The 13,497-nt window shown below is 37.4% G+C and overlaps 1 protein-coding gene across 1 annotated transcript in view; it reads left to right on the top strand.

The window, feature by feature from the left end:
• The window catches only part of iars1 (isoleucyl-tRNA synthetase 1), a 147,721-nt gene that overhangs the window by 90,423 nt on the left and 43,801 nt on the right, over positions 1 to 13,497 (top strand). The window contains exons 23-25 of the mRNA XM_078414016.1: positions 3,251 to 3,372; positions 4,777 to 4,879; positions 6,425 to 6,508. Coding sequence (XP_078270142.1) covers positions 3,251 to 3,372; positions 4,777 to 4,879; positions 6,425 to 6,508 — 309 coding nt within the window. The remainder of the gene's footprint in view (positions 1 to 3,250; positions 3,373 to 4,776; positions 4,880 to 6,424; positions 6,509 to 13,497) is intronic.

Below are 13,497 nucleotides of genomic sequence, written 5' to 3'. Positions count from 1 at the left end.
CTCATAACCAGCAAAACTGCAATAATTAAGTCTCCAAGAAATATTCCTTGACCCTTTGTTATCGCTCTTCTGTTCAGTATATTTACAATTCAATCTTTCTTGTGAGGATTCTTTATTGTCTTTGTTCAGTTAAATATTTGTTTTTTCCTGACTGAATTTATTCAGTTAGGTTGCCTTTACTTTCAGTTAAATTCCCTTGAATGTGGATAACTAAAGAGATAATCTTGTCATCAATGATACAATGGAAATATCAGGATTTTTCAGATAAGATCTGAGGGATGGTAATTAGGTCATTTGTTCTATTTTGAGAAATCCCTTTGAATCACTCACATTGGCATTCATATTGTCTCTTTTTGTTCCAAGGTTTCTGAACAATGAACGGTTGCTTGAATGTCTAAACTCTGATAGGAAAGTGTTGTTTAGATAATGTTTCGAAAATAAGTTTTCTGTTTTACGAGTAAACTGGAAAACAAAAAGATCAATCATTAACATTAAGATACATGGAAATAGGTGGGTGGTGAACTGAACAGAATGCTCTTGAGAACAAGCAAAGAATAAATAGACTGAATTACCTATTTTACAACTTGAAAATATTACATTTTGCTGTGTAAACTACATGCAACCGATAAACACATGCTTTCTTGTCTTTGATTTCTGTCGATTGTTTTTTGTTTGAGCCATGTTATCTAGAGTCTTTCTTCACTACAATTACGTTCATGGTTGTGTTCACCGCTTTAGGTTATGCCAGTTCAACAATCTGTAAAAGTATGGGAAAGACTATATTAAGTAATCGGGTTAGTTAATGGCGAGGAGTTCTCTGTCCATATTGTTGTTACATTTTTTCTTTACTTTGTGGAAAATTGGAATGATTATTAATATTCAACTCTGAGACAATAAAATAATGTAGCTGCAAAGACATTTAAATTCCTTCTATATTTTACCATGTTGAGTGACTGATAGAATTATACGGAGAAAATTTGAAGAAAGCACATTAGCACAGACACAGTAGCTGACATTTACAATAGGCTAATAAGATTGATGCCAATGCAGAAGTCCTGACCAGGGAATTTTAGAAAAGGACTAGAACTGGAATTCCATATTCTGTAGTGAAAACACTCATTGATAACAATCTTTGTAATAGCTAACATGAGGATCCCCTTTCTGACTTCATACACTTTCTGGCTGGGTGTTAAAACCTGCATTCTATTTGTTGCCCGATCATTGATCCATTGATAAACAATTTCCTGTTCATAACCAGTTTGGTTCCCTGACTGCAGCACTTCTCCCAGTGCTGACATCTCATGGAGAGTGACTGGTCTTCCTCTTGACCATGGTAACTTTGTAACTGAGAGGTCTACTTCTAAAGTAAAATCCCACAGCTAAAAATAATAAAAACGTAACCTTTTCCTTTAAGTTAATACTGTTTTCCTATTTTATATCCACCTTAGCCTTGTATTGATTTTATTCAACTCCCGTTTCAGTCCAATGTTAATATTATCATGTTATAATGTTAAATTTCAAGGCCGGGTGATCAAATATAATTTCAGCAGTTACATTGGATTACTTTAATGTTTTGAATGTGGGCAATTAAAAAAAAAATAGATATGTCAAATACCAGAGGGCAGAGATTTAAGGTGAGAGTGGGTAAAACTTTAAAGGAGATTTGTGAGGCAAGTATTTTTACACAGAGTGGTATTGCCTAGAATGTACTGGCAGGGGCGGTGGTGGGCGCAGATAAGGCAACATCTAAGGCATTTAGACAGACACGTGAACAGGTGGAAGATGGAGGGATATAGACCACGTGCAGGCAAATGGGATTAGTTTAAATGGACATCATGGTCATTCCATTTGTCTGTGCTGTCCTATGTTCTATAGTATTATTCCTTAACAAAGAGAGCAAATTTTAAATGATTGGGCAAGTTTGAAGTTTCAGACACTTTTGTTGATGTCAATATTCTGAGGATAGAACCCAGATATCTGCAGAACATGTGTTTATTACAGTGTTATGAAAGCAAGCTGTTTGGTTACCCAGTGCCCTAGAAGTGTGACATGCTGGAACTGGAGCACTGAATCTGAGGAATTTGGATTCTGAAATAGAATTAAGATGTATCAAGACAACACTTGAATTGCCAGGGCATTGAAGGCGAGGGAACGAGTGCTGGTAAATGGAATTAGTGTGTAACTTATAGTTGCTCAGGACATTGTCGCTGTTTGAATGTATGGTGTGACTCTTGAGGCCAGACTTGCTATTTCCCCACTGTCACCCACTCTGCTGTTCTGTTTCTCATAACCCCCAGCTTTCTAAATGTAGTACTAGAGCATGAGAAGAAAGCTACTTTACAGACAATTTCTGGATTTTGCATACCGACTCTGTCTCATTGTGCAGTGCTTAATTCAGGTACTGACAGCTCCTTTCAATGCAGATATTACTACATGATTAGCAGCGAAGAAGAAAACGATGTTTGCTATTCTTGATTGTAGCTGCCCACAGAGATTTTGTGGGGTTTGAGCTAAAATTTGTTCAGTTCCAATGCATGTTCTGGGAAGTCACCCTCTACAGTTAACTATGGCGCGCATCAGCTGGACAGGAAACCATGAGGTTCTAAAACCAATCACGTGGAAGAATCCTCAAGGGTGCACATATAGTCTGAAAGAAATATAGTCAGGAAGAAAAAGATTAAATTAAAAATAGATTTTTAAAGGTTGTGATGAAAAGATAATTTCTTGAATTAATATTACAATTCTGATAAACGTATGCACTTCTGGGGAGAGTGCCCCTCCCACTCCCAGTCTGACCTTTCTGTCATGGGCCTCCTCCATTGTCATAGTGAGGCCCACCGCAAATTGGAGGAACAGCACCTCGTATTTCGCTTGGGCAGCTTACACCCCATTGGTATGAACATTGATTTTTCCAACCAGATAGTTCCTCTGTCCTTCTCTTTCCCCTCCCCCTTCCCAGTTCTCCCACTGTCTTCCTGTCTCCAACTACATCCTATCTTTGTCCCGCCCCCTTCCCTGACATCAGTCTGAAGAAGGGTCTCAACTAATTACTCCAGCATTTTGTGATACCTTTCATTTGTACCAGCATCTGCAGTTATTTACCGACACTCTGGGGAGATAGTCATTCAGAAAGGATATACAGATAAGCAGGAATTTTCCATTTACATTACTGTGGCGTCATTGCATGAAATTGTGTTAGTGATAATTCGGTTATTGCCAAAGATTAAATGTTGACATTGTGATTTCACAGGCACCCTTTACACCGTTTATCACTGAACTAATGTACCAGAACATGAGGCACTTGATAGATTCATCTTCTGTCGAAAATAAGGACATATGCAGCATTCACTACCTCATGCTCCCACAAGTAAGGTATGATGTTTTACATATCATTCCAACACAAGTACATTTTCTTAAAAAATAAGTATAACAAAATTTTGAAAGCAGTGTTATTCTAGTTAAGAATCTTGAAATATATTAAATTATGCAATTATAATTTTTTTTAAATGCTGCTAAGTAACAGAGCTGTCGATATATTTTGAATAAGCTATTTAATTTATAATTTTTGTTACCATTATTGGTCAACATGCAGTATGAACTTCCAAATGTTTAATGATTTAATTTACATAATTCAATTTGAAGCCTTTCATCCTTGTACTTTTACCATTTCCCCTCATCCTATTTGTGTTTCACCTTTAATGTTACCTTCTTGTCTGGTCTCTGCAAGTGATTTCTTTAAAAATGTTAAAATCTGTTTTTCTTATCTGACTCCCAAAATCTACTTGCAAGTTTTTTTTTGGGTGCAAATTGTATTGGCTAACCATTATCTTTAAACAATACCTTATAGCCCATCAGTTATCAGGGAATCTACTGTATGTTAAGTGGTTTGTGATTCTAAAATTGTTACTGTACAGTGGATGTATGAAATAAAAAAGTGTAAATATGTCAAAGAAACCTGAAGAAAATTAATGTTGTGATGAGCTTGTCTATATTTTGTGGCTACTGGTTTGGTGTGCAAGAAAAGGCCAGTTGGATTGCCCCAGATTAAGCTTGGGTACAGTATATTTATGGACCAACATATTATCTGCCATGTTTAAAATTGTACTGAATTATCCTTGAATCTTTTTATGTATTATATGAATGATCACTTTGGATGTTGCTTCGTAAACAAAGCATAGCTTGTAGACTTTTACTTATTGCATTTTCAATTTATTGAATCTCTTGAGCATTTACAGTCTATTCCACTAATCATATTGAAAGTGGTTCAAAATGACTGTTATGCTTGAGAATTTCATTGATATTTAACTTGAGTGACACTGGAAATAAGCAGTTGACATTATCCTTTGGGAATGTGATTGATCTCTATTAGGTAACTGCTTTCTGTTTTCTCATTCTTATTGGATAATAAAAGTCTAAGTGGGGTAGAAGAAAGAAGGGATTGAGGGTACAGATGCATAAATCACTGAAAGTACCAAAGCCAATAAACAAAAAAATAAACTATATTTCAAGAGGAATAAAAAAAACTGAAAAAATTATATATATACATGCGACATTGGTTAGTTTGAAAGTCTCAACAGCAATTCAAATAATTCTTTGTGCTGATCAATGCCCATTCCCATGCATTTCATAATACTTTGGAATATATACCACGTTACTCTGATTTGTTTTGCATCTATTTAGCTTGTCCAGAACTTCCATTTTCTTTGTAGCAAAGTCCTAAATCTTACCGTGATTTCTGTTTGTTAAGTAATCACTTATGACTTGTTTTTCCTCTAGGGAGTCCATTATTGATAGACGCATTGAGACTGCAGTTGCCCAAATGCAGTCAGTTATTGAGCTTGGAAGAGTAATACGAGACAGGAAGACACTTCCAGTTAAGGTCAGTCATTGTGGATTTCGCACCTACACCTTTTATTAAAATCTTTTTTGATTTTGGCTTGAAATATAAACTATTTCATTTACTGTGCTTGTCCAGAGACCCTGACTTTAATTGCAGAGCTTGCAAATTCTCCCTCAGATGATGCTGATTCCACTCGGTGCTTCTGTTTCCTCCCATATCCCACCGCTGTGCTTTAAGGTTAATTGGCAGCTAAGAATTGCCACTTGGTGTAGGTTAATGGCACAGGGAAATTGAAGGGTATGGGAAAGATAACACATTACAGAGCTGCATTGGAAATGGGAAAAAGATTGATGGTAACATGATAATACAGATGGTGGTATCTTGAGCAAATACAAGCCATTAGAAAGATTCAGTGGGCTAGGCAGCATCTCTGGAAGGAAATGGACAGATGATGTTTTAGGTCAGGACCCTTCTTCAGACAGGTGGCAGATAAAGTTGAGGGGAAAATGTGGGTGGATCCAGGTCAGGAGGGATTGATCGGCAGATGAGTCAGATTGGGGAGAGAATGGAGGAGATATTAATCAAGGCTGGAGGTGATAAATGGAGAAAATAAAGGGAGCAAATGATGAAATTTGATAAGAAGGGAAGGTGGGGAGTAAAATGTAGAACTGGAGGAAGGAATGGTGGTGTAATTAGGAACAGGGGAAAAGGAAAAGAAAATGGGGGACTTGGACAGGTGGATGATGTGAATGAAGGAGCAGAAAGGGACCGGGGAAAAGAAAGCTCTTCGGGGGCGAGTGGTGGGGATAAGGAGGGTGGTCTTTACCTGAAATTGGAGAACTTGATTCAACACAAGCATTAATTTCTTCATATTAGATTCTTTGAAATTTTATACAAATTAAATCTTTGAATCTGCATTGTATTTATCAGTAAAGAGATCTTTTCATACCTTTGCAAATATGTTACTTGCTATTTTTGTCAATTGGAGGTTTGTATGTAAATTAAATTTTATTTATCTGTTTTTTACTCATTTGTGGTTCAGCAGTTCAAGAATGGTAAATTAAACACCGTATTATGCCTACAAACTAATTTACTCAATCAAGAAAATGTAATGATATTTCACCTTTTTATTCTAGTGTTAATTTATGTACATTAAAATTCTTACGGTTATAGAGTCGTGGAGTTGTACCGTACAAATAGGTCCTTCGGCCCACTGCGCCTGTGCCAGTCATCATACCTATCATACCCATCATACCATCACACACATACTACTTGCCTGCATTCATTCCATATCCCTCAATGTCATGCTTATTCAAGTATCTGTCGATATTTTAAAAAAATATTGTTGCCTGCTCCCATCGCCTTCTTTGGCAGTTCATTCCAGATATTAATATTACATTTGTGTGCAAAAATTACCTCGTAGATCCCTTTTTAATGTTATTGTCTTTTGGGTCAGTTTCCATATTTGCATCTTTCTCCTTGTTTTTTTCGCTGGCTGCATTTTTCAGTGATGTGGCAAATGTTAGAATTGATGTGGCAAATGTTAGAAATTAGGAAGGCTTCTTCAATTATTTTGTTTTCTAGTATCCTTTGAAAGAAGTTGTGGTTATTCACAAGGATTCAGAAGCACTGAAAGAAATCAGATCCTTGGAAAAATATATTCTCGAGGTATGATCATATTAATTTTAAATTATCTGAGTTTTTAAAATGTAAATATTAAAATTATTTTGAGATGGCCCTCGGTCCTTGGATTTGAGCCATCCTGCGGGGTCAATGCTGATTGCATTTTACTATATATTGTTTTCACTTTTGATTTTTTTCCCATTAACTTTTCTTGTATACCTTTCACCTTTATTTTGCACCTCCTTTGGCAATAATTATTTTCCTCAAACCAATTACTTTATCTCATCCCGTTGTCTCTAATTACTCTGCTCATTTTATTATATAGTCACAAGCTATCCAATTTCACCGCTTAAAACAGGTCGGGACATAACAAATTTAACCAACATTATTTTAAGTTACTTCAGGCTTTAGACTCGTCAATGAATGGCATTCTTGGCATTTACCACATTTGACATTGGTCAATTTTGTGTTCAGTCACTGGTTGAAGTGGTAGTGTGAAGTACTGTCTAAAGCAAGTTTTTCTTCTAACTTAAATAAATTTAATTCTGAGGAATGGAGTTCCTCTTTTTTTGCAAAATGTGTGTGTAGGCATGGCTTGTTGAGAGATGGAAGTCGTGCTTAAGCCCATTGATGATGGCAAGGGAAGAAGTAAAAGGGTGATTTGCTTAGACACACAAAAAATGCCTTGGAAGAGCCAGAAGATGGGATGTTTAACAAAGTTATGGTCACTCTTAAATGTTGAAAGAAGAAGGGTAGGAAAAGTGCTTTTGATGAAGTGATGACACTGGAAGTGGTAGAAATGCTGGAGGTTGACTTGTTGAATGTGAGAATGAGGGATGTTGGAAGGAGAAGACTGGTTGTTATGGGAGGGAAGGGAGGAGAAGAGAGCAGAGGGCTAGAACTGGGGCCGGCATCTTCTCAGCATTGTAAAAAGAGATCTGTTGATGGTGAAGGAGCTGCAAAATGCAATAGTCTAAATGAACCATTTTTGGAAGGAACATTGGCACCTGTGAGAGTTGGTGTGCTAATTATTTTTGGAAGTTAACTAAAATGACAGCCAAGGAATTAGGGAAGGGAAGGGTTGGACAGGGACCATATGAAGGTAAAGTCAAGAGAGTCAAATATGTTTTAATGCCATTTGTATGTTTCAGGAAATTCTTACTTGCTGCAGTTTTACAAACCCATTAATGCAGTAAGTAAACAAATAATACTAAATAATACAACACATTAATGATCAGTAACTAGACCTTAAGAGTGCAAAACCAAAGTACTTAGTGTAACCAAAAGTCCTTAGTAGATCGTTGCTGAGATGGGTTGTGGTTAGGGTTGTGTGGTGTGGTTTTAGAGTCTGATGGTTGCTGGGAAGAAGCTGTTCTTGAACTTGGAGATCACCATTCTCAGATTCCTGTACCACCTTCTCTATGGTAGCAGCAAGATAAGAGTTTGGCCAGGGTGGTGTAGGTCTTTGATACTAGCCATCCCTCCTGTACATCCCTTCATTGATGGAGAGATCATTACCCATGATGCACTGGGCAATTCCTCTCACTTTCTGCAGCCTTCTTCATTCCTAGGATTTCAAGTTACTGAACTAGGCCTTGATGCAACCTGTCAGTATGTTCTCACCAGTAGAAGCTTGATATTTAGGAGTTTGATAGACTTTGGCGACATCAAATCTCCTCAAAAGGTACTGGCGTTGATGATTTTTCTATGTGATTGCATCAATGCGCTGGCTCTAGGACAGATCTTCAGAGATATGCACCCCCAGGATCCAGCAGCTCTTGACAGTGCATTGCCAAACTACTGATGAAGTCAGGTTTATGGATCCTCAGCTTTCCCCTCACAAAGTCAATAATCAGCTCATTGATCTTGCTGACGTTGAATTTTGTTCTGGCAACATTCAATCAGTTTATCAATCTCTCTTCTGTACTCTCAGTAATCGTTACTTATGATTCGTCCAACAACAATGGTGGTATTTGAGCTGTGTCAGGCTGCACAGTCATAGGTATAGAGAGAGCAGAGCAGGGACTAGAGCAGGGACTGAGAACGTAGCCCTGAGGAGCTCCTGTACTGAGGAGGAAGTGTTGATGCCATTTCATAATGATCGAGGTCTGCAGATGAAGAAGGTGAGGGTCCAATTACATTAGGACAAGCAAATTTCCAGTAACCTGTGTTTGATAAGTTTAGAGGAGATGATGGTGTTGAACGGCAAGCTGTAGTTGATATGCGTGTTCTTCTTGTCCAAGTGCTCCAATGCAGTGGACGGTCAGCAAGATCAGATCTGTTGTGCAACAACACTGGGGAACTCCAGAATTATAGTGGTTCTAGGTTCTTACTGAGGCATGAGTTGATTGCATCATAGAAGTGGTTTGGGGGATTCCCTTTCATTGTGGTTGCAGTATTAATTCTGTTTTCTCTTACCCTTGCCCTTCGCAACCAGAATCCAGTCAGGGTTCTTTTACTTACACCTGGCCAGCTTATGCATTCAAAGGATCATTGCTGTTTCAGCCTCTTCAAGTGTAATGCCCCTACTAATATATTTTCCTCTTCTTAAGCATCCTGATGCAATTTCACTGCAACACCTCGATTCACTATCATGTCATCCCTTGGATCTACGGCTAAAAAGCATGCCAGCACTTTTACTTCATTTGAAGGCTAAGGAAATTTGTCTTGTCTCTAGTAACTTATACCAATTTCGACAGTTGGTAGGATTAAGAGTTCTGATGGAGGGTTTTTGATGTGAAACATTAACTCAATGTTTCTTCCCACAACCTGATCACACTGAGTATTCCCAGCAATTCCTTTTTTTATTAATGGGATTAAATTGTCTGTGCATTATAGAACTCAACTGATCCCCATTTCCATTCATCTACTTTTAAAACTTTGGTTTGCTTATTGAACCAATCCACTCCGGTATAGTGTTAATTTATGTACATTAATATTTTTATGGGAGAGACCAGTACTTTATTTGTAGACAAAAAACATGCCATTATGCATATCAATTAAAAATCAGGGCTACATTTATTTTTTGTCCATCCCTTCATTTTAGTAATCTTTTTGTAATAAAATTGAAGAGCATAAAATTAAAATTTGAAAAATATTAAAATCTAGTTTTACACTTTTAGAGGCGCTGGTACCATTACAAAAAGAGTACAAGGAAAGACTATGATCAAACATTTTACCCTATTTGGAAGTAGCCAAATCATTGTTAGAATGTGCTTACACTTTCATAAGTAATAAGTGGAATCCACATCATAAATAATTTAACTTTGTTGAGGCACACGATTGGAATCCCTATTGGATTCTGGCATGTAATTTTGTTTCTCAACACACATAGTTGTTAATACAGTACCTGTGGTTCATCAAGCTAAGTGCTGTCTCTGAATAATGAAGTCAACATTGAAATGTTTCAGTTTATTACCGTGTAGAGAGCTGTTTGAGATTTGTGGTGCCAAAATGCACTATGTCACTTACTGTAAAAATTGGTCTCCTTGTTTAAGGATGTCTGGAACCACGTCAAAGTTGGTTTACTAGACAAGTAACAGGAATCGGTTCTTAACAATCTGAGGAAAAGTTGGAAGTGCTAACCTCTTATCCATTGGAGTTTAGAAGATTGAGAGTATAAGAAAATAACTGCAGATGCTGGTACAAATCGATTTATTCACAAAATACTGGAGTAACTCAGCAGGTCGGGCAGCATCTCAGGAGAGAAGATTGAGAGATGACTTGTTTGAAATGTATAAGATTCTCTGGGCCCTGATAAGATGTACATGGAAAGGATGTTTTTTTTTAGAGTCATAGAGTGATACAGTGCGGAAACAGGCCCATTGGCCCAACTTGCCCATTTTGGCTAACATGCCCCAGCTACACTAGTCCCACCTGCCCGCATTTGGTCTATATCCCTCCAAACCTGTCCTTTCCATGTACCTGTCTAATTGTTTCTTCAATGGTGGGGTAGTCCCTGTCTCGACTACCTCCTCTAGCAGCTTGTTCCATACACCCACCACCCTTTGTGTGAAAGAATTACCCTTCAGATTCCAATTAAATCTTTTACCCTTCACTTTAAACCTATATCCTCTGGTACTCTGGGCAAGGGACTCTGTGTATTGGGCATTTTGTGAGATACTAAATTAGGGAATCACTGCTTAAAAAATAGCAGTTCACTTTTGAAAATGAGATTTAGAGTTCAGCTGCTTTTATAAAGGCTTTGTGACTGAGTTGATTGGTTTAAAGGCTGACAGTATCTTTCTAGACACACTTAGGGAAAACATCATGTAGTCCCCCAATATTTTCTTGATGGAATCTTATTGTCAATATTAAAACTTTTAGTCGATATTTTAATTGATATTTGAATTGATCTGTAGATTTGGTTTATTCCATAATATATTGCGCTACAATGATATTTATGCTACATGATCATTTTTGAGGAATTCCTTCCTAAGTTGAACATTTGCTCCTTAAGATGCATTATTTTACACTAGATTATTGCTACCCGAATACTCATGTCGGCCAATGTCAACAGATGAAAAGTTTTACTTCTCAGATATAATTTATACTAAAACAGCCATTCATCACCTTTAAAATGTGGTTGCAAAAGATGGTGGATCTGTATTGCCATTTATAAATTATTACCATTGCTATAATCCAAATTTTGTCTCTGACATAGTTTGAACAGAATTCTATGAGGCTACACCAGTTGTGTCCAAAAATTCGAAAGTGATGAAAGAGTTTGTGGCACAATTCAAATTAATGCATTAGTCTTTTTCTTTCGTGTCCATCATCCATGTTTCAAATGTTACATCACTGTCATCGTCAGTCTTGAAAAAGGCGCAAGCTTCCGGCGACAATCAGTGGTAGCCATCACTTGTACAATAGATGATGGTGGTAGCAGAATTAGCTCAGGACACATCCAGTTTTCAGCCCCATGACGTGGACGCTTCTGCTATGGGGCCAATGCATTAGTAAAACAGATGAATATTTTGTTAAAATCTCAGGAAGTCTTGAAAAAAAGGATATTAATTCCGTAGCCCAAGCCAATGAAAGGAGTTAAATATTTATAATTTCATAAGAAATCATCTCAACAAATAATATGGTTGCAAGCCACTTCTGTTCTCCTACCATTCCCATACTGACCTGTCTGTTCTCTGCCTCCTCCATTGGAGGCCACATGCAATCTGAAGAACAACATCTCATGTTCTGCTTGGGTAACCTACAAACCAACAGTTAAATTCTCCAATTTTGTGTAACCTTCTCAACCCCCACCCTGATTCTCTCTTCTTCTGATCTAACCAGGTCTTTTAATGCACATCTTTCTTCCCCATCACTCCGTCCTCCCATCTGATTTCACATACCACTCCTTGCCCTCCTTTCTTTTCAGATTTCACTATCCACAGCCCTTTTTTTTCCCCAGTTATCATCTCCAGCCTTTGTGACCATCTCTACCCTTCCCTCCGCCACAGATCCCTTTATCTTTCAACCCTTCCTTTTCTGGATCCACCCACTACTTGCCAGCTCTTGCACCGCCCCTTCCACTTGCCTCTTTCTACCAGCTACCTCCCCTTTACTTGAAGAAGGCGTCTGAACTTGAAATGTCTGAACATTCCTTTCACAGATATTGCCTGACCCGCTGAGTTCCTCCAGCAGTATCTGTTTTGCTCAAGATCACAGCATTTGCAGTCTCTTGTGTTGCAACAAATAACATGATTTTTCATCTTTTCCTACTAAAATGATGCACTTTCATTCATTTATCCAGAGAGTTAAAAAATATGTGTCCAGAAAACTATAATACCCTCTCCATTCCATCTAAAATGTTTGAAACTTTTGGGTCCAGATCTTGTTTAATGTTTGAATAAACATTGTAACACTTTAAGATTAAACAATTTTTGTATTGATGAGCATGTTCAAGTGTAATCTGTCTCAAACTTAATTAAGCAGTTGGCCAAGTGTATGAAGGCATGATTTATGCAGTGAAAATACAGCAAGCTTTTGAACAGGAGGGCTTTTGTTCCCCAGTATATTCTAGCATTCATAATGTTAATTAATAGACAGGAAATAGAAGTGTGACAAGCTGTTGTTTATGGTATGTTATTTTCTGGAAGCCTGATGGTTTTGTTTAAAACCAGAGTAATCATAATTTACTTTAGACAATCAAAATATACTTGAATTCTTAATAATTTTAAGCATTCTTAAATTAAACATAGAATTATAATTTATTAAGGGTTAATTGTGGAACAATGGGCAGCTTGTTCATTTTTTTCAGAAACGTGTTGTTCCACAGCAATAATCCTTTTTAACACTTTATTTTAAAAATCTGTTAACCTGATTTATGATAGCTTTATCCTTTCGATCCTGGAACAAATGAACAAGATTAGTCAATTCAGCCCTTAAACCGTGGTCTGGAATTTAATTACATCATAGCTGATGTGTGACCTTACTCTATTTACCTACTTCACATAACACCAAAGTGTTCCCAAGCGGGTTTTCATTGGCAACAAAGTAGTTTTTGCCAGCTACAGTAATAATACTCCAGAAAACATTTTGACAGGTACATAGATAGGAAAGGTTGAGAGGGATATGGTCCAAATGCTGAAAAAAAAGGACTAGCTTAGATGGGGCATCTTGGTTGGCCAAGACGAGTTGGCTTAAGGGCATGTTTCCGTGCTGTATGATTCTATGATGAAGGCAGGCCAGTAGATGTTGTCCATATAGACTTTAGTAAAATGTGTAGCACATAAATTTGAATAGTACAACACGTAAACAATGACTGCGACAAACATGATGCCAATCTGGTTAAATCCATGGTCCGTATCCCTCTGTTCCCTACCTGTTCATGTCTAAAAGCCTCTTAAATTTTGCTCTTGTATCTACTTCTACCACCTCACCTGGCCATGCATTGCAGGCACCTCCAAGTCACAGTGTAAACAATTTGCTTCACAAATCTTTAATACTTTCCCCTCTCACCTTAAAACTATTCCACCTAGTATTTAACATTTAACAGAACAGAAAACAACACAGGAACAGGCACTTCGGCCCATAAT

This window comes from Rhinoraja longicauda, chromosome 17 (assembly GCF_053455715.1).
Source record: "Rhinoraja longicauda isolate Sanriku21f chromosome 17, sRhiLon1.1, whole genome shotgun sequence".
Lineage (NCBI taxonomy): Eukaryota > Metazoa > Chordata > Chondrichthyes > Rajiformes > Arhynchobatidae > Rhinoraja > Rhinoraja longicauda.
The sequence above is the reverse complement of the archived record's forward strand: the minus strand, read 5'-3'. Positions and strand labels throughout refer to the sequence as shown.